This window comes from Pezoporus wallicus, unplaced genomic scaffold, assembly GCF_028554395.1.
Source record: "Pezoporus wallicus isolate ANWC-B61680 ecotype Strahan unplaced genomic scaffold, APGP_CSIRO_Pwel_v1 contig_5958, whole genome shotgun sequence".
Taxonomy (NCBI): Eukaryota; Metazoa; Chordata; class Aves; order Psittaciformes; family Psittacidae; genus Pezoporus; species Pezoporus wallicus.
In genome coordinates, this window is record NW_026638491.1 from 2,392,715 (window position 1) to 2,415,251 (window position 22,537).

The 22,537-nt window shown below is 40.9% G+C and overlaps 1 protein-coding gene across 4 annotated transcripts in view; it reads right to left on the reverse strand.

Moving 5' to 3' along the window:
* The window catches only part of HIPK3 (homeodomain interacting protein kinase 3), a 101,675-nt gene that overhangs the window by 31,497 nt on the left and 47,641 nt on the right, over positions 1–22,537 (reverse strand). For all 4 annotated transcript variants that reach the window (XM_057410960.1, XM_057410962.1, XM_057410959.1 and 1 more), the window contains exon 2: positions 17,618–18,698. In XM_057410960.1, the coding sequence (XP_057266943.1) occupies positions 17,618–18,696 (1,079 nt within the window). In that variant the 5' untranslated portion in view covers positions 18,697–18,698. The remainder of the gene's footprint in view (positions 1–17,617; positions 18,699–22,537) is intronic.

The following is a 22,537-nucleotide window of genomic DNA, read 5'->3' on the forward strand; positions in this document are numbered from 1 at the left end:
AACATGCCAACTAAAAATTCATTGAAATGCCAACAACTAACAGAAATTGCAAAAATAAAACTACTGGGAAATCGATTTTACAAGAGATTGTAACCTGCGGCCAAACCCTGAACACTGCCCTAAAGAATAATGTATTATGGAGAGTCTACACAGTAGTGTTCACTGGGAACTCCTGCTCTTTGAAAAGGTAGAAGCGGAAGTCCAGTTAACAAAGCTCCAAAAAAGGTACTTGCAACTTATTAGACATACACAGAATTCACACTTGTGTTTCCAGCATATTTGAATTTTTCAAGGAAAAAGTCCTCAAATCAAAGCATTGCCTTTTCTAGGCCCTAAAGACTAAGCTTTTAGCTTATGCTGCCATCGGCACAAACTGATAGGACAAACTTTCAAAGGCCAGCCCTGCATTATGTCACTGCTTTTGAGGAAGGCTCCCAACACTGGCTGTGGTCTGCCTTCACCAACAGGGTTCATTTTTCCTTTTGAGTCAAACTAATTTAATTTTTTACGCTGTATTTCTTCACTTTTAGTAAGAAGTGCATCTAAAGCCAGAAGTGGAACCTGTGTGTGCTGAAACTGGGAAGGGGAAACAAGTCTCTTCTTGAAAGATATTTTCACTAGTGCTCACTACTGCTCTGTTTCAGCAACTTCCTATATGTGCTATCTGCAAAGTGAACAGTCCCTACCCACCCACACAGATGCTTCTATGGGTAGGGGAAATCTCTGCACTTTTTGTCCATAACCATTAAGTTCCTGTAGTTCTTTCCAGTCGCTGACATCACTCACAGGTTATGAGTGAAATCAGAAAGGATCATTTCCACCAGCTCAGTTGGATTTCTGCATAACATGAATTTCCTCAAAGCCTGCCTGAATGGTTTCCTTGTGAAACCTTGATTTTAAATTTGACAGCAATAGTCAACTTTTTATTGACTATACATGAATAAGAAATTATATTATCCATTAATAGGGTAGCATAAACTATCAAAATCAGAGCAATACACTTAAAGAAATCCTTGGCAATAATCCCACTGCCAACACAAACCTATATACTGGTTTGGAATTACCTAGGAAGAATTGCTGTCAACCAGCCTTGAAAAGTCTCTATAAACAACATACACGTTAATGATGCTGCTGGGATGCAAGCAGCAAAATTATCCATTATCAAACAATTGCCAAGATGTCGGAATGCTTGAAGACTTAGAAATAAACTCTTGAGAATAGCTGGAAACAAGAACAGCATTGAATCTACATTAAGAGACTTAGAGGCTAGTAACATAGCCTTATGAGGAAAAGAGTCCATTAGAGCATAATGATAAATAAGAATACTTTCATCCGTCATTTCGGAACTAGAAGACAGTGACAAACTATCTTTTAATTATCATTTTCTAGCCCTGATGCTGCAAATGCCCTTGAGCAAATCAGCTTGTACTATGGTTCAAGATCAGAGGTTCTTTTTGAAAACATCAATGACTAAAAATAACCAACTGGAAAAGACAAAACCCAGCAATAAAACATGATAAATAATAAATAAATAAGTGATAATAAAACAGGTTTACAGGACTCATAAAACTATAGCTGTGAAGGTTTCTCAAAGATGCCTGTCCTGTTTCTAAATATTTTTTATTATTTTAAACATGGCAAAACAAGACTGTCGTGGTTTAAACCCAGTCAGGTAATTCGTTCGCTCACTTCCCCCCCCTTTCTTGCCCTCCCCCTGCTCTCGGAGGGACGGAGAGGAGAATCGGAAAGAATGCAACTCCCACGGGTTGAGATAACAGTTTAGTAACTAAGGTATAACGCAGATCACTACTGCTACCATCAATGATAATAATGATAAAGGAAATAACAAGGGAAGAGAATACAACACCTCAGCACCAGCCAACCGATAACTTGCCCCCCCTCAGCCCGACCAAGCACCGACCGATACCTCCTCCAACCCTGCAGTCTCACAGCCCTTCCGGCTAACTCCCAGTTACATCCTGGGCATGACGTGCTGTGGTATGGAATACCTCTTTGGTCAGTTTGGGTCAGGTGTCCTGTCTCTGCTTCCTCCTGGCTTCCCCTCCTCCCTGGCATAGCATGAGGCTCACAAAGTCCTTGGCCAAACCAAAACATCGCTATCAGCTCTGTTCCCAGGCCGAAAGTCAAAACACTGCACTGCACCAGCTACCAAGAAGGAGAAAAATGACTGCTATTGCTGAACCCAGGACAAAGACTCACTATCAATTGCACACCCATGATTGTAGTTAAAGTTCACATTTGAACTGTGGCAGATGACTGGTTGCCACTCTCTTGCTCCCGTTATCTTTCCAATGTCAAAGCAGCATGGTAAGCTATTAGGAACACCAACCAACCCAGCAAGCATCACCAGATTTTATCTACTAAGACCAGGTGCTGAAGTCTTACGTTGGAAAGGTTTAAGGACTCTATAGCAGCATCTTTTCATAAAGAAGGGCATGGCATCTTAACAAGGCACACTATTAACAGCTCTACCAACTTCAAGATAGCTATTGAAAATAGGTTTTGTTCTACAGAATAAGCACATACCTCACTGTGTTGTGTATTTCTCATCCCCCACTGGTGCCAGTATACCCACTAAAATGAGAGACAAGTGAAATCGCAGGGTTTCTTTGTTTCACTGTTCAGCAGAGGGGAAAAAAAAAAAAAGTATGCTAAAAATCTATGAATGGAAAGACTGAAGTTTCAACAGGAGTTACTGAAGTAAGCAATCATGCATTTAACTGGCTAGGTTATTCCTTCTAGTTGATCGGAACTGTTGTGTAACTGTCAAACCACTGCCCATACCCCAGAAGGGAAAGAGGATGTGATCTCAGTTGTACCCAGGTGAAAACTGACCCCTGGGGACACCTACTTACTTCTAAGGCAGGTAAAACAGAGCACTGGCTTCAAACTTCTCCAAATCACCGGTATGTCTCAGTACAAGCTTGCTATGATTTTAAAAAATTATGTATAACTGTCATGCCATTTGGTATTTTCTAAATAGTAAACTGAAACAGGAAAGAGCTAGTTGACAAAGTCAGTGATTACATGTACCACCACAGCTTCAGATGAATACATCCCACCCACAGGCAATGCATGTACCACCCCTTCAACAGGGAGTTATTGCTGTGTCATAATCATGTCAAAAAAAGAAATAACAAAAATATCGAGGCAATGTTTACAAGTTTTGTGATTACTTTAAACCTAATTATTTAGCTAGAACACATGACTCGTATTTCCCTATGAAAGGCTCTCTACTTAACTGGATTAACATGCTATTGATAGCTAAATTCCACTGCGAGAGGCTACTGTCAAGTCATCATTTCCAGAACAAACCTATAAGCTATTTCCTTTATCTGTGACTATTACAAGCTCATCATGAATTTGCTCCCAAAGTGCTCTAAAAAAAAAAAAAAAAAGAAAAAAACAACCAAATAGCCAAAAACCCAACCCAAAAAAAACCTGCTGCAAAGAACATTCAAGAGATGCATGACACAGGATTACCTGTTCTAATAAAATTAGACCATACATCAGTCACAGGTTGGAAGGCTAGAGTACATTTTGCAGCCAACCAAGAAATTAACACCTAATTTTTAATATTAGTGGGGTATTTTTAGTTTAAAGAAGATTCGATTTTGATACTGTGAAAAATCAATGATTGGCTAGAACTCAACTCCCAGCCATTTCCGAGGGAAACCAAATACAGCTCTGCATTCTCAAGCAAGCATTTCTCAGGTAAACATTTGGTTTTGCTCTCAAAAGGAGATCTCACAGATATGTACACTCACCTTCTCCACCCTCTTCTTAACATACATGTAATATGGAAGAGATGCATTAATATACAGAGAAGCTAGCTAGGAGAGAACAGAAGTGACCTCCCTCAAAACAACAGCTCTTGCACACACACACGCTCAGGGTGGTACTGCTGGAAAGCCTGCCCTGCCCTGCACTGCTCCCCTTTGCAGAGCCTTCCCTTGTCCTTCCATTTCTGTAGGAGATGCAGAGCAAGGAAGAGGAACCCCTGACCCCTACATTCTCATGCAATCACCAAGAGCCATGTCAACAGCAAGGCAAGAGCCCTCACATTTTTATCTCATTCCCATTTGTAGCTAAAATCAGAAAGAGGCAAACTCAAAGTGGAATCATAGCTGGTTCTTAGTGTGCTTCACACAACACATTTTAAAGTTTAGTGACAGTAACAGGAACAACAACAACAAAAAACCAAAACAAACCAAAACTAAACAAAAAAAAAAAACGAACAACCAATCCACGAAAACTACAGTTTCTGGGAATTTTGAAGCCTAACTTCCTTCCTCCTCTTTCAGTAACACTGTTTCCTGGTGTTAGTAACACTGGGTGGGAGACAGAGCACAGGCCTTCCTAATGAAGGGCCCCAAAATGTCCTTAGGAAGGCAAAGGGGAATAACCAAAAAGGCTAAAGTACACTAGGAACACAATCCAAAGAAAACATTTGTGTTAGGGACAGGACAGGCTAATGTGCTCCCTGCAGACAAAGAGCTCCAAAAACAAGTCATAGTTCCCTCATTCCCTACCAGCAAACAGTACTCTCCTACTGCACGTGAACAGAGCTGCTTGGAAAATTTCATGACACAATTTACCCTGTTTTCCTGGGCTCTCTCCTGGCTCAGCAACATTGGCAGCCAACGATCACAGTTCAAAGCACTGGTCACTCATGCAATAAAATTGCCTGTTGTACCACAGAGCAGGTCCTTATCAGGAACTCTTCATACAACAAATACAAAATCTATTTCATAAAGGAGAACTGCATCTTGGAGCTCCACTGCTGGATTTGGCCTTGCCAAAAGTATATGTCATAACGAAAACCTGCCTCTAATGCACTACACTAAAGGTCCAACCAACAGAAGCTAAAAAGCCAGCAGGTAGGAGAACATACTAGGAACTATCAATATAAATGTACTTCTTTGCTCCTTTGTCTTTTCTTAGGCTTTCACTGTCAGTCACTGTCAGAGACTGGACACTGACTGTATTTTTGATCATTCACAGTTGGTTTTACACTCTTCAGAAGGCTGTTAGATGCTTACACCTGTATTCTGCAGGCCTCTGCCTCATCCTGCCTTTTACAGAATGGGTTATGTTTGATACAGGAGAAATAATGAGATTAAGCAAAGGAAGAATTCTCTTTTACAAAGAAAATAATATTGCACTGACACCTAGACCTACTTGAAATACATTGGTTGTTTCACTGGAATATGTGTTTAATAAATATTTGTATAAAATGTATAAAAAACAGTACCCCAAGCATGCACTTGTTTCTTGTGCAAATTCCACAAATCAGATTTCAAAGCATGACAAAAAATTTTCATATTTTTCTTAGGTAAGTCACATGTGAGTCTAATGAAGAAAAAAAGACTGCGGCTAATGGTGAAAAAATAAAACACTAGAAATGAAATGTACGAAAATTAAAGCATTTTCTTTAAAATCCAGTTTAATTTAAAAGTTAAGCTTCATGAAGAATACAAAGAGACTCGTTAACCACATCACAGGTTAATACCCAGAGAAACGGGTATTAATCCCTTTCAGCTACCAGCTCTCTAGTAATATACAACAGTTTATTCAAAGAAAAAAGGCTGTAAATAGAGTAACTGACAACAGATTTAGGAAGAAGACAACAAAAAGATATTTTGACTTGCAAAAGAAAACATTATTAATCGCACATTGCTTTCAGCGACTCTCTTTGCGTTCCTACCTCTTTTGTACACTGAGAATTCTCCTGTGCCACGTTGCCTTGAGACAGCAAGGAGCATGGGAAGGGTGCAGTTGTGTAAGATGTTATTAAGGCAGCAAAGCTGGCTACTTAACTGAAGATACTTAAATACTCTAAATAATTACACTGATTAGCCAGTAATTCTCAGAGCAGCATGCTGCCGACCTACCTGCAGTGTAGTAGGGGTTGCTCAAACACACCACCCTCCCCATGTGCATTCCACATTAGGTATCCATGCCCCAAGGGCTGGCAGTGAGACACTGGGCCTTGTGTGTCCACCATGTTCACCACTTATCACTATTCCTGACACACCCACAGGCTTCCAAGTGATGGAAATATTCCCCAAACACAGAACTAATATGGCATATCAATAAGGTAAATATGTCCCCTCAAAAATAATTAATTTACAGGCATGAAGTACTTATCCTTCAGAGAGAAACAGCAGGAACTTGAACTCCTAAGGATACCTAGCAGTACTGATACCCTAAAAAAGTTTGGCACAAAATAACATAAATATACACACACACACACAATACTTGACTTTTTGACTTGCGAATACACATTAGCCTTTTGCTTTCACCTCAAACCTGCAAGACAGTTGTTTGACAAAACATTAAATTTGTCTGACAAGAAAGAGTTCTTTCTGAAGACACAGCCCCAGAAAGCACAATGGCAAGGCAAAAATGCTTGAAAATGTCTTTCTAAACTTCTGAAGCAAAGGTGAAATCAAAGCACAGCAGAAAGGGGAAACAAGCTATGGCATCTGATTTTATGTATGCTAAAGACTCACGAGCAATGCAATTCATGAACAACCAAGACTGAGGGATGCAGGCGTGTAACGCGGGGTGGGGGTGGGGCTGTGCAAATAATACATACAACCATATAGAGCAGCCTTTCATATCATTTAAGCAACTCAAAATGAACACACTAGCTTTCTAAAAGGTACATGTGTCATTACATAGCTCCAACTGGTGTGCAGCAGCCCCACTGCTGCAGAAGGGCACTGGGTGCAGCTGGGGGCCCAGTCCCACACCAGCTTCTCATAGCAGCCCCTCCCCTGCTTCCTCCTCCTCCTCCAGCATTGCAATGGTTCCTGTTCACTTCTGTGCCAAGCACAGGCACTTGGCTCTTAAGGATTCATCCTGAACATGCCCGATGAGCTATCCCATGGCATACATTGGAGCATCCAAACTGCAGGAACACTGTCCCTTCCCAGCACTCACCCTGCAGTGACTCAAAATGCCCTCCCCAAAGCATCAGCCTGGCATCCACGATCGGAAATGTCTGGAAATCCAACACAAGCACCACACACAAACTAGGGAATTACAGGTCTCCAAAGCCAGGAGGAGGAACAGCACTAATTAAAGTAATTAACTTCTAGTAGAAGTTTAATTCTGTCCATAAAGGAAGGGCTGAGGTTACTGTTCTGCATTTGGTATTCCTAATTCATACAACACTCTCTTTGGTGAAATGGTTAAAGTTGATGCAGGTTATTTATCCTGGAGGAATATGACCTATATACTCTGGTTAAGTAAATAATTTAAAGGGTATGACACCAGCATTATTCCATACAACCCCACAAGAGTCAGCCAGTGGTCTCATGTAAGCCCAATCCTCTGTACACACAGAATGAAAATACTTAAGGTAAAAAATAGCCACAAAACAGGAATCTGCACGCAGGCATGACCACCATCCAACACAGCACATCTGCACCAAATACCAAGACCAAGTTTTGGAGCTTCTCTTCTGATTTTACAGCAGATAGCTCTACGTTAGAACAGGGAGGGAGTAGAAAGTCATTTAGTATCACTTGTACATGGGCTAATAATGATGCCACAGACAGACCCTTTTCTTTATATTTCTTTCTCCTATGTAAACATTTAATAATCACAGCCAATGTAACCTCAGAACAGCAGAGGTGAAGCAAAATAAAATTAGCACTTGCTATGTTTAGGCAACGGTAGAGCTGTTCTTTCAGGAAGACAAGTGCCTGGCTACAAGCTACCTATCCCAAAGGGTGTGTGCCACCATGCTGTGAGCAACCACCCTGTGGGACAGCAATTCAGAGGGCAGGGTGGAGTACGCAGGCACTAACACCACCAATTCCCAATTATCCCTCCATGTAATACTGTACAGAGTTGCAGGTTTTTTCCTTTGTTAAATACCTGTCAGTTCCCTAACTTTGTTGGTAGGTTTTTAACAGCTAAACAACTGCTGCCTGTATTAAAAGCTATGTTAAGCAGGAAAATTACACAGACCAAGAGAACTTCTTTAAGTTGAGGGCGGCAGAGCACTGGAACAGGCTGCCCAGGAAGGCTCTGAAGTTTCCCTCTCTGGAGACATTCAGGACCTGCCTGGACACATTCCTGTATAACCTGCTCTAGATGGCTCTGCCCTGGCAGGGGGATGGACCAGTTGATCTCCAGAGGTCCCTTCCAACACTAACTATTCTATGATTCTGGAAGTGGTGCTGGTCATGAAAAAACAGGCCTCCATCAACCCTGTCAGAGTAGAGACTCTGACAGCCCATCTACTGGCAAGGCAGAGACCCCAGAAAAGAAACAGCAAGAAAGAAACTTCAGTAGTAGTTACGCACTTGACTTGTCAGCATCTCTCTACAGAAATTGCTCAGCATACTCAGACAGACAGCAAATTCAACTACAGAGCCTTCCCAGCTACTTCCCATCTACAGGAAAACTTTTAAGAATACTTTCTTAGTGGAAGCTGTTGAAGTAATTCAAGGCTAGAATAAAACCAAAGAGCCGTCAGAAGCCATACAGTATAATCTACAAATCACACCCTTTTGCTTTCCTAGGGCTCTTATTACCAAAAATGCTGAGACCCTCTGCTCCACTTCTAGCTACTCTTCCAGAGAGGTAAAGCATCCAAATTTGACTGCATCTCCACCAACATTGTGTCCAGTGTGATTATCTCATGATGGCAATAGCAAGTACCTCAGTGCACGGACACCATCCTGCAATCTGCTGTGCTACTGCTAGAACTGGAAGAGCAGCCAGAGGTCCCTCCTGCCCTGCTGTCACCCACCAGTAGCAGCCAACAGAGAATCAGAGAATTCATTTATTCATTCATTCATTCATTCATTCATTCATTCATTCATTCATTCATCAGGTTCTAGAGAACCCCAAAACCTAAGGTATAACCTTTGGATTTACCACAAGACGAAGCTCAAGACACTTTACTGAACTCAAACTTGGTTACAAATACTTTAAATGAACCTCAGAAATCACTCTTTGGGTGAGCGGGGGTCAGGGGTAGGTGGAAATGCTGGCAGAAACATTAAGGTGTTAAAAACACTCTTAATAAAATACACATAGACAAATAGCATATTTTATATAAAGCAATACACACTGGATCTTGAGCTAAAACAGTACGGTATGGCAAGAAGTGAAAGATCCATTATCAGGAGTGACAAAATTAACAGCTCCAAAATGCAAACAGTGGGGTTCAGAAAAACGCACTTGGCACAACATCCAGTCCCAACAACACTCTTGACATCAAGACCTTGTTGGCAATTATCACTAAGTGCTACTACCAATTTGTAACCTACAGCATTACCCTAACAACACAAACCAATTTCAAAAATTACAAAGGTTTTCAGCTGATAAAACTACAGTAATATGCATTTCAAGCTCCATATGTTGTTAGATTTATATAAAAGCCTTGTACATAATCAGTGTAATGCATGCAGGTTTTCAAAGAGCTGATGAAATGCACATATCCAAAAGTTATCAGCAAGTATGCTTCATTGAGAGACAGTAGTAAAAATAATGAAAAAAATAGTCTAATTCAATTCCTGAAATCAATTTTTGACAATTAAAAACCATTTTAAATTCACATCACTTTTGAACCTGCAAAATCAAAAAAAAATATTGTTTTATGGTTTTATATACACACAAACTGAATACTGATTATCAGTATCACCTCATCCCTCTTCTGTGGGGTCTTAGTATCACCAGTGTATGCTTCTGCCCACTGCCAACAGCAAGCACATGGGACAGAAGGCCATAGCATTGCCCTATCTCCCACATTCTTTGCACTGACATCTGCAGGGAGATTCAGGGTTTTAATAAATGCTTCATAGGAATAAAAATGATTTTACTTTTCACCTCACCGGCACAACCTCATCTGCATAAACACCCACTTACTTACCCACAAGTACTACTGCTTTACATAACATTAGGCCTGTCCTTTAATCAACCGTTGCTGTCCAAGATTTTCAAGCACAGTAACACATTGTTAAGGTAACATCATAGTTTCAAAATGTAACTGCTTCAAAATATTAATTGTGAACTGCTTTTGGCTTGCTTTCCCCAGCCCTCTGATTCAATTTCACTTCTTCTAAAGTATTTTATTAATAGTCCAAACAAAAATTCCTCCAAACTATTAGCTAGCCCTGTAGGATCAAGGACTTTCAAACATACAGTATAAACATTTGACAACATGGCCATTTCAGGCAACTTATTTTCACACAAATATTAATTTTACTTAATTACATCCCAAAGACTTATTTTCATGTCAGACACCTCTGCCACTTGCCAATTAATGCCAGAATTCATGGTACTTAGCTGCCAGCTGGGTTTAAACCACACATGCAGAAGACTTCTTCCCCCATACATATGCTCCATCACCTTCGCCCATGCTAGATGCTGTGATACTGTGAGCTGGTGCAGAAGGTGGCCTTCACCCACAAAACAGCCCTCCTTCAAAGACAAAGGATGGCAGATGGAGACAAGGCCTGATGCTTAGGCTTTGCTTTCAACCACAGTGATTGAGATCTAGTACTAGCTGCTCTTTCAATAGAAATACACAGCCGTATTTTCAAACCAGGCACAGTGGGAGCAGTTAGACACAATATTTACAAACACAGCATTGTAGCTGCCACTGATACCCTCTGCAATCACCTGATATACCCACACTCATGTCTGTCCTGATGTATGATGAACAGATCTTTGTGACATAAGCACCAGTGCAATGAAAAAAAGGATCACATTTCAGTACATCTATTTTAATGCATGAAAAAATAAAGGCTGCCTCCCAAACCCTTAGCCTTGACAAACTTAGGTTTATCATTCGACCTCAAAAAAAAACCAACAGAAATACAGCAAGAACCAAGAGGTCTTTTACCTTCAAGGTTATGAAAGCATTTCCCTTTTGTTCAAACTGAAACAACCTAAAGACCAAGAGAACCATTTTCTGAACTCTGATTTGAGTTGTTGCTCCTACACAACTCACAAAAAAACGCACAAAACCCAAAAACCCCCAATGCCAAAATACCACAAACCCACACCAGTACCAAAATAACAACTCTTATTTTTTGCTTCTATGAATAGAGACTAAAAAGGCATAAGATATCATATTATGCTGACTAAAAAGTAATAGAAAATTGAAACTACATTTGTTATCAAGAGCTATATAAAGTTATGATGAGCTAAGGTTGGCATTCCTGGAGGATACTTAGAAAGGTTTTGGTTAGTTCCTAAAATGGTAATGGTAAAATAGAGCTTTAAAATGGGAAGTCAGTTAAACAATTAATGAGCATTGCGCAAAAAATGCAAACAAAATCTTGCCAAACAAATATAGCAATTTGTTCAGACACAAGCCACAAAAGCTTATCTTGACTTTACGGTCTCTTTGCTCAGATAAGAGAATAAACCAGCAATCACAGCCCTGCAATTTTAAAGGGGAGGAAAATACTGTGAAGTGTCCCAATTCACTTGTAATAGCAAATCCTTGCAGTATCAGGACTCCTGACAGTAACCATGCTCACAAGTCTGGCAGCTGACTTTGAACATGCTGACCTTGAGCAAGCAAACGACCTTAGTAGCGAGTACTTCTGGCTTATTTCATTGCAGCAGCAAAACTGCCTCACCATCTATAGTAGTCTAGAGTCTCTGGCCACCACCCCTAACTATTTTAAGATATCCCAGTACACTTCAGTGATGCACAGTTCAAAGTGATAGAATAACATCTGCTAGCATGTTGAAGTGCAAGTTGTTTACAGAGGCATTTTTAGCTTGTTCACATACTGCGCTTCCCTGACGGACAGGAACTCAATTTATTAACAGGGCTCTGCTTCTCATTTTCACATCTAAACCCCAAATTTCTAAGAAATAAAAATTTAAAAAAAAAAGGAATTTTAGGCATTGTGAAAGGAAGAAAAGAAGACAACGCACTCTAGATAGAGCCTATTTAGAAACTTAAAAGTATGTGACAGCAATGGGTGGACTTGAAAAAGCAGCTGCTTCCTGATGTGTCAATTTTGCACTTCTCCCTTGGTCTTCCTTATAAAGAGAATTTATATTATTATATTTAAAATGTATTTAAGTTGTATGTTGATCTGATGGTAGAAGAAAATAATCAGTAAGTTACTCCAATGCAGCAGATGTGCTACTGAGTCATAATAACCCATACTGCTGACAATCCTAACCTACAAGAAGAAAACATTCAGTTTAACAAAACCATTCTAGGGAGGCACTGTCAGCCTGTTCTCTCTGGGGTCCCTGGAGTGACAAGGACTACATCTAATCAAGTTACAGGCCAGTGCAAAACCAAGCCTCTCCAGAAATTTACAGCCACAAGAATTTTTTTCTGATTTTGAAGGAATGTGTATTAGAAGGAGAACAACAGATCCCATAAATTTCATAAAAATCAGTGGAAGTTGGTGGTGGTTTATTCTGAAAGTAAGTGTGAAGCTGAAAAAGTCATAAATAAAAAGCTGTCCTAGTGCAACAGCCACAGAGCACACATGTAGCCCTTGCTGCAGCCCAGTGCAAGGGCAGCAGTTAAGCCACACAACTCAACTGCTTTATTCCTTTTGCGAATCACTTTAAAGCAGAAGAGCTCACACAGGACCAAATCACTCTTCTGAGCTGCAGCAGAACTGACTGGGTGAGTGAAAGCCATGTCAGCACTATAGGACACCATGATTGTCACTCTTCCTCCATCCTCTCTGATCCTTCATGGGAGAGAAGGGTGAGAGGAGAAGAGGGGGAAAAGCCTGCTCTCGTCCAACAGGAATATATCCAACAATTTTTCCACCTCTCGGAGCTCTGCCGCAACAGTAGTGACATTTGGCATTTAGTCTGGAACAACTCTGTTGATTAGTGACTACCCTTAGTTGGAAGACTGGAGGGAGGATATCACTGTCCGATTCAGGAACAAGTTGACTCCACTGAGCACATCTATTCACATCATCTGCTTTTCCTTTTGGGCACACTGCTGAATAACTAGGATTGTATTCTACTGCTGTCACCAGTAGGGCTGGGAAATGGTTTTCTGCCACAAGCATCCCTTAATAACCATACAGCTTCCATTCAGCCAGCATCACTCAAGTTGTCCATCATTCTATCACAGGTTCAGCTGGTGCCCCATTTTATATGGACATTAACTACATTGCTTGCTGACCATTCCATTTTCCCCAGTGAATGTGGCTATGCTGAACAGCAGTTTGCAGACAGACCACTGGATGCCAAGAAGAGCATCCTTCCATCAGGAAACTGATTGCTTGTTCTCAAAACATGTTTTCAGGAAGATTTCCAGCTGTGCTCTAACAGCAGCATAACCTGACACAGTCTGATGAAGCAGATGTTTCCTTTGGAAACAGGAGGCAAAAGACAGGAAACGTAACCAGTGGGGCAGTGACTGCTCAACTCCCTGTGCATAAGGAACACGCAGTAAAGTCACACACTCACTCCTACATCTGCAATGGCTAATGTTAAGCACATGATTTTAGAGGGACTTTGTGAACGACAAATTTTGTAAGGTTTACTTAAGTGTCATTTTCAAAATCCTGTCTTTAAAAAAGAAAACCCCAAATCAAAATTAACAGGAAGGTGATTCCCCTTGAAAAACTCCTCCCAACCATCAGCAAACCCTAGAAATAATGAAGCTTTGCCCACATGATAGCTCTCCCTTAGTGATCTACGCTCAACATGCAATGCCAACGTGTCAATGTATCTTATGAGCTCAGCTGGTGTTACAGCCAAGCAACAAGTAGGAGAAGGATCAGGGAAGAGGCTTCATTACCAAACCCTGCCATATAGCTGTTACCATTACACAGACCTGTGCACCTGTTAAGTACAATTTCACCCACTCTGAACAATGGCTGAATGCTACAGTGATGTGCAGAAGACATCTCTGTCCTCAGGGTACTAGCTAGTGAGTAACACAGAACTCCTTAACCGCTGGCATTGTGCACAGCTATTGCAAAAAGGGGAAATTATACATGTTTCAAAGGAAGTTTCTCCCCCAGACACACTCCGGGGGGGAGTACCAGGAGAAAGAAGGTCTGCTGCGAAACCAGACCTAAAGAGTTATCTCCAAACACAAAATGCAGAGAAGGCTATTGCTTCTCATGGCAGCAGAAAGGAAAGCAACTTGACTCCCAAGGCAGAAAGGCAGGACTGCCTTGACCACTTCCAATCACTCAACTCTTGCTGGAGGTTACTGCTTCTTGGAGCCTGCCATTTGGAACCCCTCTGTTGACACCTGCTTCTCTAAATACATCTAACCTTACAAGAGAGGCATAGCAAAGGAAAATTACTCCCAGAGGGAAACACCATGCCCTGAGAAAACTTTCTGCCTCACCAGATGAGCACAAGACACCAGACTTAGAAATAAACATGTTGATTCCCTTCCTTTGCAACCTGCATCATGCTTAGGTAAAGGGATGGTTTGGTTTTGGAGGCATCACTCCCCTTGTTGAGATTTGGGGTACAGCTGACCAAAAGGACAGCAACATACTTATCATACCATTCCCATATATGACAAAGCTTGAGCATCTACACTGTAAGGGTTTTCTCTTCTTTCCAAAATGTATACACTGCTTAGTTATTTACCTACTTAGATCATTCATAAAAGGTCAACAGTTTTAACGTGAGGCCAGCAGTGAAGAAGAGGCTTCAAATACCCAATCCCTCTAGCCCACAGCTATTAAAATCCCAACCAGCATAAAATCGGCATGTAAGCACAGACACTGTCTTTTAAGGAGAGAGCATTCAGAATAACATTTCATCTTTAAAACAAACATAATCTGAGACTCAAGACATGTATTGTGGTTGGTATTTATTCATATTCATACTCTAACTTCTAGCAATATGCAAGTCAGAAGTTTCCAAAAAAGTAATGAAATGTCAAAAAGATTTTTATACTCATTTTAACCATTCTTGTACTATCACTTTGCTTCACAAAGCTGAAACAGGAAAATATCAGATCATTATCACTGCATCTACTTTGTCTCCATTTTTCTGCTTCTCTACACCTTTTCAAAATCCAATTACTTTCATTTTTTTCCACCATCTCTCTTCATGTAAAAGTACTCTAATATCTCCAGTAGCCATCAGTAGGCCACCTCTTCTTCTGCTACAGACTCAGGTAAGTAAGGCAGCCCATTATCCACTCACCTGGCTGAATTACCTTCCCTCCCTTAATTCCTAATCCTCTTAATACTTATTTCCCAATTCATTGCTCACTTCCTCTTACTGATATAAAATATTGGTGCTACCATTCAAAAACCCCATAGTAACATTGGCTTTTGTGGTCTTCTCCATTCTCATTATATTTAGCTCATGATAGTCCCATGAACAAGAAAAAAAAAAGGGGGGGGGGGGGGGCGCGTTGGAGGGAGAGGGTAAAAAACAAACAACAAATGAACAACAACAAACCACTGTTTATTCACTTTAGTGATACTTCTTTATGGATTTCTCTTGAGCATCCAACGTAACACCTCTGTAGACACTGCTGGGCATATGCCTTCCATAGAGAAAGTGCAGATTTTATTCTTGAAAATGACAGTGGCATAAGCTGTCAGAGAGCACAGTTCCTCCCTTTTCTCCAGGCCACATCCCTCCCTCTTGCTGCTGGCACCAGCATGGGCAGATGCAAGAGGGCAGAAGGTGGAACTGGCACTGGCACCACACGGTTGAGAAGCTGCATCCCGATGTTGCGGACACATAGTATTGCACCCTCCCAGCCTATGCTGTTGTTTAAGGGCTTTTCAGTCCATCCTTTTCAAGGACCTCGGATCCTAAAATAGTAATTTTAAAACAAAATGTTTCCTCTTAATAACTTTTCCTTTAAATTCTTAGGCCTGGCTAAGTGCTTTTGTGTATCAGAAAAAGCCAGGTTCACACCATACTTACGTACAAATTATCCATATAAATGTCTAAATATTGCATTGTGCCTGTTACTTGGTGAAATCAAATCTCATGCATGGTCATCTCTGACCATGCCAAGATCCCAGCCAAGAGGGGTTACAGATATGGCTCACAACAATAGACAAACAGCTCTGCACAGAAACAGTTTGCAAAGCCTGTGCAGAAGAATACACGTGGGATCATGCTGATAAAAGAGGTGCTCTATGGAATAAGCATTTTCTAAAAAATGCCTCTAGTTTGAATTCTAATTGGATTAATTCAGCTTGAAGCTTTAAATGAAAATCTATTTATACAAATGTTCTCCTGCTAAATAACCTACACAAGCACACAGCCCCACTGTGCTTAAAGGGAAATTAAAATAATAATAAATAGATTTCAATGTCCCAACCACTGCCTGTTTTTTGTAAAGGGTTTGTTTCAACATGCCATAGTCAAACAAGTCAAACCTGCACTATCACTCCCACACTTTTCTAATACAAAAAACATTTAAGTACAGTTATATTTCATAAGTAGCTGTTTATCTGATTGACAAGAAGGCACAACCTCTTGCAAAATAAATTCCATCCTCTGAAGTCCCTTCTCATTCCTCTTTAATGCTTTTCTCCTCACATTTCCCTGGCATCATCTATTTTGAGTCCTTCTGAATCAAATTCATATTTTTTGGTCTTATTTACACTAGTCAGGTGCTTCCAAAGCAATAAAATCTGAAAAACTGCATGCCATGCTGCAGAAGAGTTAATTTGAATCACACCACCAATAGAGAACTCTGCATCTACATTTTCTTCAAATTACTCATTGCCCTAGTTTACCAGCTTTTTACTGAACTGGCAGACAGGCAAGACACAGGACATACTATTGCCATCGATGCAAAGCAGAACTGAAAGAGGTCTTCATTCAAGACAAGTGTGGCTTATAAAGAAATCAAAAGGACCTCCAAAGATGCTAAATACTAATAGCTTTTTAACACCACAATGATTGGATAACTATACAAAGAAAGGACTGGAAAACAAACAAAAAAAAATAAAAATCAAAACTATGCACCCATTTCTAGGTCAATGTAGAATGCAACCAAGTACCAGAAATCACTTTAGATGTTCACCTGGTATCACTGTAAATATTTAAGTATCCTATTGCTCACTAACTCCAGAGGTTCACTGAAGTTCACAGCTGCTGAAGGCACTCAGTCAGAAAGGAGTTTGTAAGAACTAGGCAAAATATTTACAAGTGCTGGAGAAAAACAGAGACATTTACATAATCTTTGGCAACAGGACAGAAAACATGGCACTTCTAGTACACTGTCCAGCTGCTTAGAGAGAAAAATCATCACATCAGGGAGTCAGGAAAGGCATCAAAGGCACCCCAATCAAGCAACTGAAAGCTAATTTTTTTTTTCTATTTTTCTTTTAAAATATCTCATCAGAGATCTCAAAATAACAGTAGAGTGACGGCTTCAGAGTGCAACCCAAAGCATACTTCTAGGAAAAAACACCACCATAAAAGCATTAAGAGCAAGTATTCACATTTAAAATGTTAACCAAGCATTTACACTTAGCATGACCTAAACCTTCTTAGATGGTCCTTATGTTTTGCAAGTTATTATTAGTTATCTGGAAGAGTAATTATTTAAGCCATTAACTTTAATAAATGCAAAAACTTTATTCCATTAAAAGCTAAAAACAAATGAAAAGACACCTACCTGTAGTACCGAGATTGTAAATAGGTCGAACAAATAGTCTTTGATACGTGGCTGGCAGATCCAAAGTCTATTACTTTAACCCGGTAAGGCTGTCGAACAGGATCCACCAACATAATGTTCTCTGGTTTGAGGTCAGCATGGATTAAACCCAGACTTTTTAGTTTTTTCAGTGCAGTAGCCACCTGTTGCAGAATAGGCCTTATTACTTTCAGTTGCAGAGGGCTGAATTTGTTTTGTTTCAGGAAGTCATATAAATTCTGTTCCAACATCTCAAAAACCAGACAAGTATGGTTACGATGCTGAAAGCATTCATAGGCTCTCACAAAGTTAAACTCATCAGCATTTTCAGTACTTAGTCTCGCTAATATGCTCACTTCTATTTGTCCTTGGCGTGCATACGAAGGATGATTCTTCAAGATTTTGATTGCCACAATCTCATTTGTACCCCTTTTCCAGCACTTCACAACTTGTCCAAAGGTCCCTCGCCCAAGAAAATCAAGGACTTCGTAAGTGTTTTTCACAGAGCACAGTACCTCATGCTGTACTAACTGGTAATCTCCGTCTCCACTTGTACCACTTGGTTTTGAAGCTGCAGCCGTTGTTACGACCGTTACTGGGTTTCCCACATTGGTTTGCAACATTGCAGGCAGGATGGACAGTTCATCAACAATCTGCATCGTGCCGTTTTGATTATCCAACTCTTCGCTCTTACGCTTCAATCCACATCGCTGGAGCCCTTCCAGGGTATCTGCCCCAGTCCGAGGTGCCTCTAACTGAGTTTGCTGTGCCCACGCCACTAACACTTTTGTAGCACCTGCAATATTTGTTAAAGCAACAGCATTTGACGTCAACAAAAAGTTCTGTCCTCGAGGTCTGTCAAATGGATTTTTAGTCTGAAAGAATGTACTAACCCTGTGGGGAGAAATTCCAAAGTTTTTACCATTCACACAGATTTGTGGGTAGGTTCCTTCGTGGTACACGCAACTGCTTGGTTCTAGTTTGAGTTTCTTCACACTACAAAAGGCACTTGACTGGGTTTGATAAACATATGGTGGATAGACCAAGACTTGTGAGGCCATACCTACAGAAGGAAAGAAAAAGCAAGTGAGAATCCTGCATTTACATTTCCAAGCAGCTTCCTCTTCTAAAAAGATCAGGACATGAGTACATTTTCGAAATGAACTAGCCTAAAGTTACTTCAAGTTTAGTTTCTTACAGTCCACAGCAACGTCCCCACGCCTTCCCAGTGCACACAAGGGCTGCGGCAGCAGGAGGTCACTGCACTAGTTGCTGTTGGTGGTTGATCAGGATGTGACTGAGATAGTCTGCAGCAGACCACTAGCTGTCATTTTTAAACGGGGGAACTACCTTTGTGCTATTAAAAACTCAGCTTTCACTTAAAAAAAAAATACATAAAAACATTCAGTAGCAAAAGTTAATTCAAATATTTATTAACAATGATCTAAAATAACTGAAAAGCTCTTAACTGTGAGCCAAAGCTACCTGTTCCACAAGGTATCAGACCTACTCATTGTAAGCACCATCAGGCTTCTGAGAACAAACGACAACTGTCAAAGCTCAAAGAATTTCACCGTGATGAAAGAGAAAACAATCAAAGTGTGCGTCAGAGCCCAAAATATCTTACAGAGGCATGTGTATGTTCACATAAACAACTGCAACTTTACTGTACATTGTAATTTACCTGGAATCTAATCCATTCACAGAAAACAAGCAGCCTCCCCAAATTATACAGCATCCCATTGCATTAGTTTGTGTATCAGTTTTCACAAGAGGAACCAGCCTGCTCGTCTGGGAAGCCCCTGAGCACAGCAGCCCCACTGTGCACAGGATTAGTCCCCAAATTTGTCCCCAGCTCAGGACACCAGCTCTACGGAAAGCAGAGCCATGCTCCTCACTGTACCTCCCCCCTTTCCCAGGCATGAAGAAGAGTCTGGTCCTAGCAGAGCATCAGAGGGAGGACAATGACAGCAGTAGCTGGCCTGCATGCAGGACAAGGAATCTCAATTCCCCCTTAAATTGCATAGACGTCACTCTCTCAGATCCTGCACCTTCCAGCTCTTGTCTCTGCACTCACCCTACTGTGTCCACTTCCAGAGCTGTCTAACACCAGCCTTAAGCTTTAATGTCACAGAATGCTAAACCCTAAGAAAAATACACTGAATGGCAAATGACTACAAGTTTCCAGGGAAGTTTTGGCTTATACAAGTCTGGTCAGCTCTAAAAAACAAGTTCAATACCAGTAATACTTTAATTAAATCACTTTCTCATACCAAGCACATGAAGATTCTGGCAATGGGTATTTAAATTGCAGATGAGTCCCATAAAATTTGAGCCAGACACTGCAATGACTGATCAAATGAAAACTAACCGAACACACGGCATGATTATTCTGAAGCTGTGATTTGATTTATGCAAATTAACATTTTAGCATCTTAAGAGCAATTAAAATCATCATACCATCATCTCATAATGGTTTTTGCCCCAGCAGTAGAAAAAATTCAAAGCCCTTTCCTTTCCAAAGCTGTTTGTCTGCCCAGAGCCAGCCAATGTAGTGAGCTGGAAAAGGCCGGCAGCCACCCAGCTTTATGGGCTGCCACTGGCCCTCTGCTCCACACCAAGGGTTTAAGACTAGCTCTCAAGGTGACTACTTTGAAAAAGCAGTGATAAACCTACACTGCAGTTAAGGAGGTTTTCTGAAGACAGGACAACAACCCAGTGGCAGAGAAAACCGGGGAATGATGCTCCTCCAACACAGCCAGAAGACCACTCAAACCCTTACCTGAGCCTGCTGGGATCACTGGTCTTCAAAAACATGCAAGACTTCTATAGCTCATGTTATTCGAATCACTCCAGAAGGACTGGAAGCACACAGACCCAGCTTTATCATTAATTTCATTTGGATGAGAAAAAAATAGGCTATCATCTTTTGGGGTTTGCATGCTAGGCTTCACTCCATGACCCTGAACTCTGACCACAGGAACAGCTCTGTTCTCAGATAAGAAGTGTTCATTGAGTTATTATAAGAACATTTTTAGCAACCCCAAGGAAAAAAAAAAGGGGGGGGGAGGGGGAAGGCACTAAATAAAAGGGATTACATACCCTGAGAGAAGAACCTTTCATGCAAACATGAACAAAAAAAAAAAGCCAAATTTTACTCCAGAAAAGTAAAAATGGCCTTGGAGCTCTTGTAGAAGCATCTGATTTCTCAACTTCCCCTTTACACCCCTTATTTTGTCTTTTTTTTAGATATACACTTCAAGACACAATCTCATTTAGAGAAGCAAGAGTATCTTCACATAACCAAGGAATAAGGTGTTCCTGTGAAACAGGCACATTAAAATCCTGCAGCATCCTACACTTGAGAGTTCTTAAAGACCTCTGCCATGCACTCATAAGCAGTGCTCAGGACTTTTCAGACAGTACATTCTTTACTACACATTAGAATATATGCAACGAAAATACCCCAGAACAACATATAACTCTCCAATACAACCGACTGCTGGAGGTCTTCACTTTGAGAAGTTTATTAACATAACTGATTTCCCCCCACACCCAGACAGCAGGGGAGGGGGGGGGAGGGAGGGCTTTTGTGTTGGTCTGTTGGGGATTTTTTTTGGTGGTTGTGGGTGGTGGGGTTTTAGTGGTGGCAGGTTTTGGCTAGGGTTTTGTATGTTTGCAGGGTTTGGGGGTTTTCTTACTATTTTGTGGGATTCAGGTTACAATATAATCCTATAGACAGCTACACTGGAAAGCGTAAAGAGCTGCTGCTAAAGAGCTGCTGCTGCAGGAGGTCTGGTTGTTGGTTTGTTCTGGGGTTTGTTTTTTAAGCAGGTCTTCTGATAGAAGAAAATATAAACTGCACATTGTCACCTATCACAGGATGGATCTTTCATTCTCCCCCTCCCTCACAAATCATTTCCCTAAGCTTATATATCTTTCTGCATGGTTCTTACTGAGACTACCACTGTTGCCTCATACAGACCTAGCCCACACTGTATCAACACTAACAAGTCCAGCAGCACAGTAAGAGGGATGTGTAGAGCAAAGCAACTAATGCTAAAGACAAACCTGTGCCGTTTCAGTGAGGGTACTTGAGCTTGAACACCCATGAGCATCTGCTGCAACCTTACAGTTAAATTTAAAATACATCCAAATGTACACCCACCTCTCCAGGATGCAAACCAGAGCAGAACACGCAAATCCACCAGAAGATGGGCTGAAAAGCAATGCCCAGGTGACAGTCTCCAGCTACTACAGCAGCTTCAGGCCTGATTCAGTTTTAGTCTCAGAACAGTGTGTCCATTCCCTCTACACACATTTCTGAAGCCCTCTTGTCCTTCTCCAAGTGCAAGATGACCACAATAACTACTCCAGCACAGTGACTGCTCCCAGCTGAAGTAGGCTCCAGATTTCTCCAGCTTGCTTTGCTCCAGTACTGAGACTGCTGCATCACAACTCCTGTGCAACCTCCCTGCTAGTGAATACTGCAGGGGATCTGGAAAAGAAAGTCTGTCCTGAGACACCTACCAACTACATTATTGCCTCTAGATAGGCTTTCTTCAAAGGAAACGTGTCTTGTTAGCTCTCAAGTTTGAAACAGAGAGAACTGGGAGCTCTACACTTGGCTTATTAGACATTAAGCTATACAAAATGTGTGTACTTTGATCACAGGTAAGACAATTCTGGAATTCTGTGCTTCTCAAGAAAATTTGAACAAAGTAATGAAGTAAACATATTTTAAATAAGTAAATTCATTTTTTGTTCATTTAAAGGAATAAATAAATATGTTTTCACAAAGCAATAACAATGAACAGGAGGTGCTTCACAGTTTGCATCCCCCCACCCTGGTCAAGCTTCTCTGCAGAAGCAGAGAAACAAGCAGACACTGCTCAGAGAAAT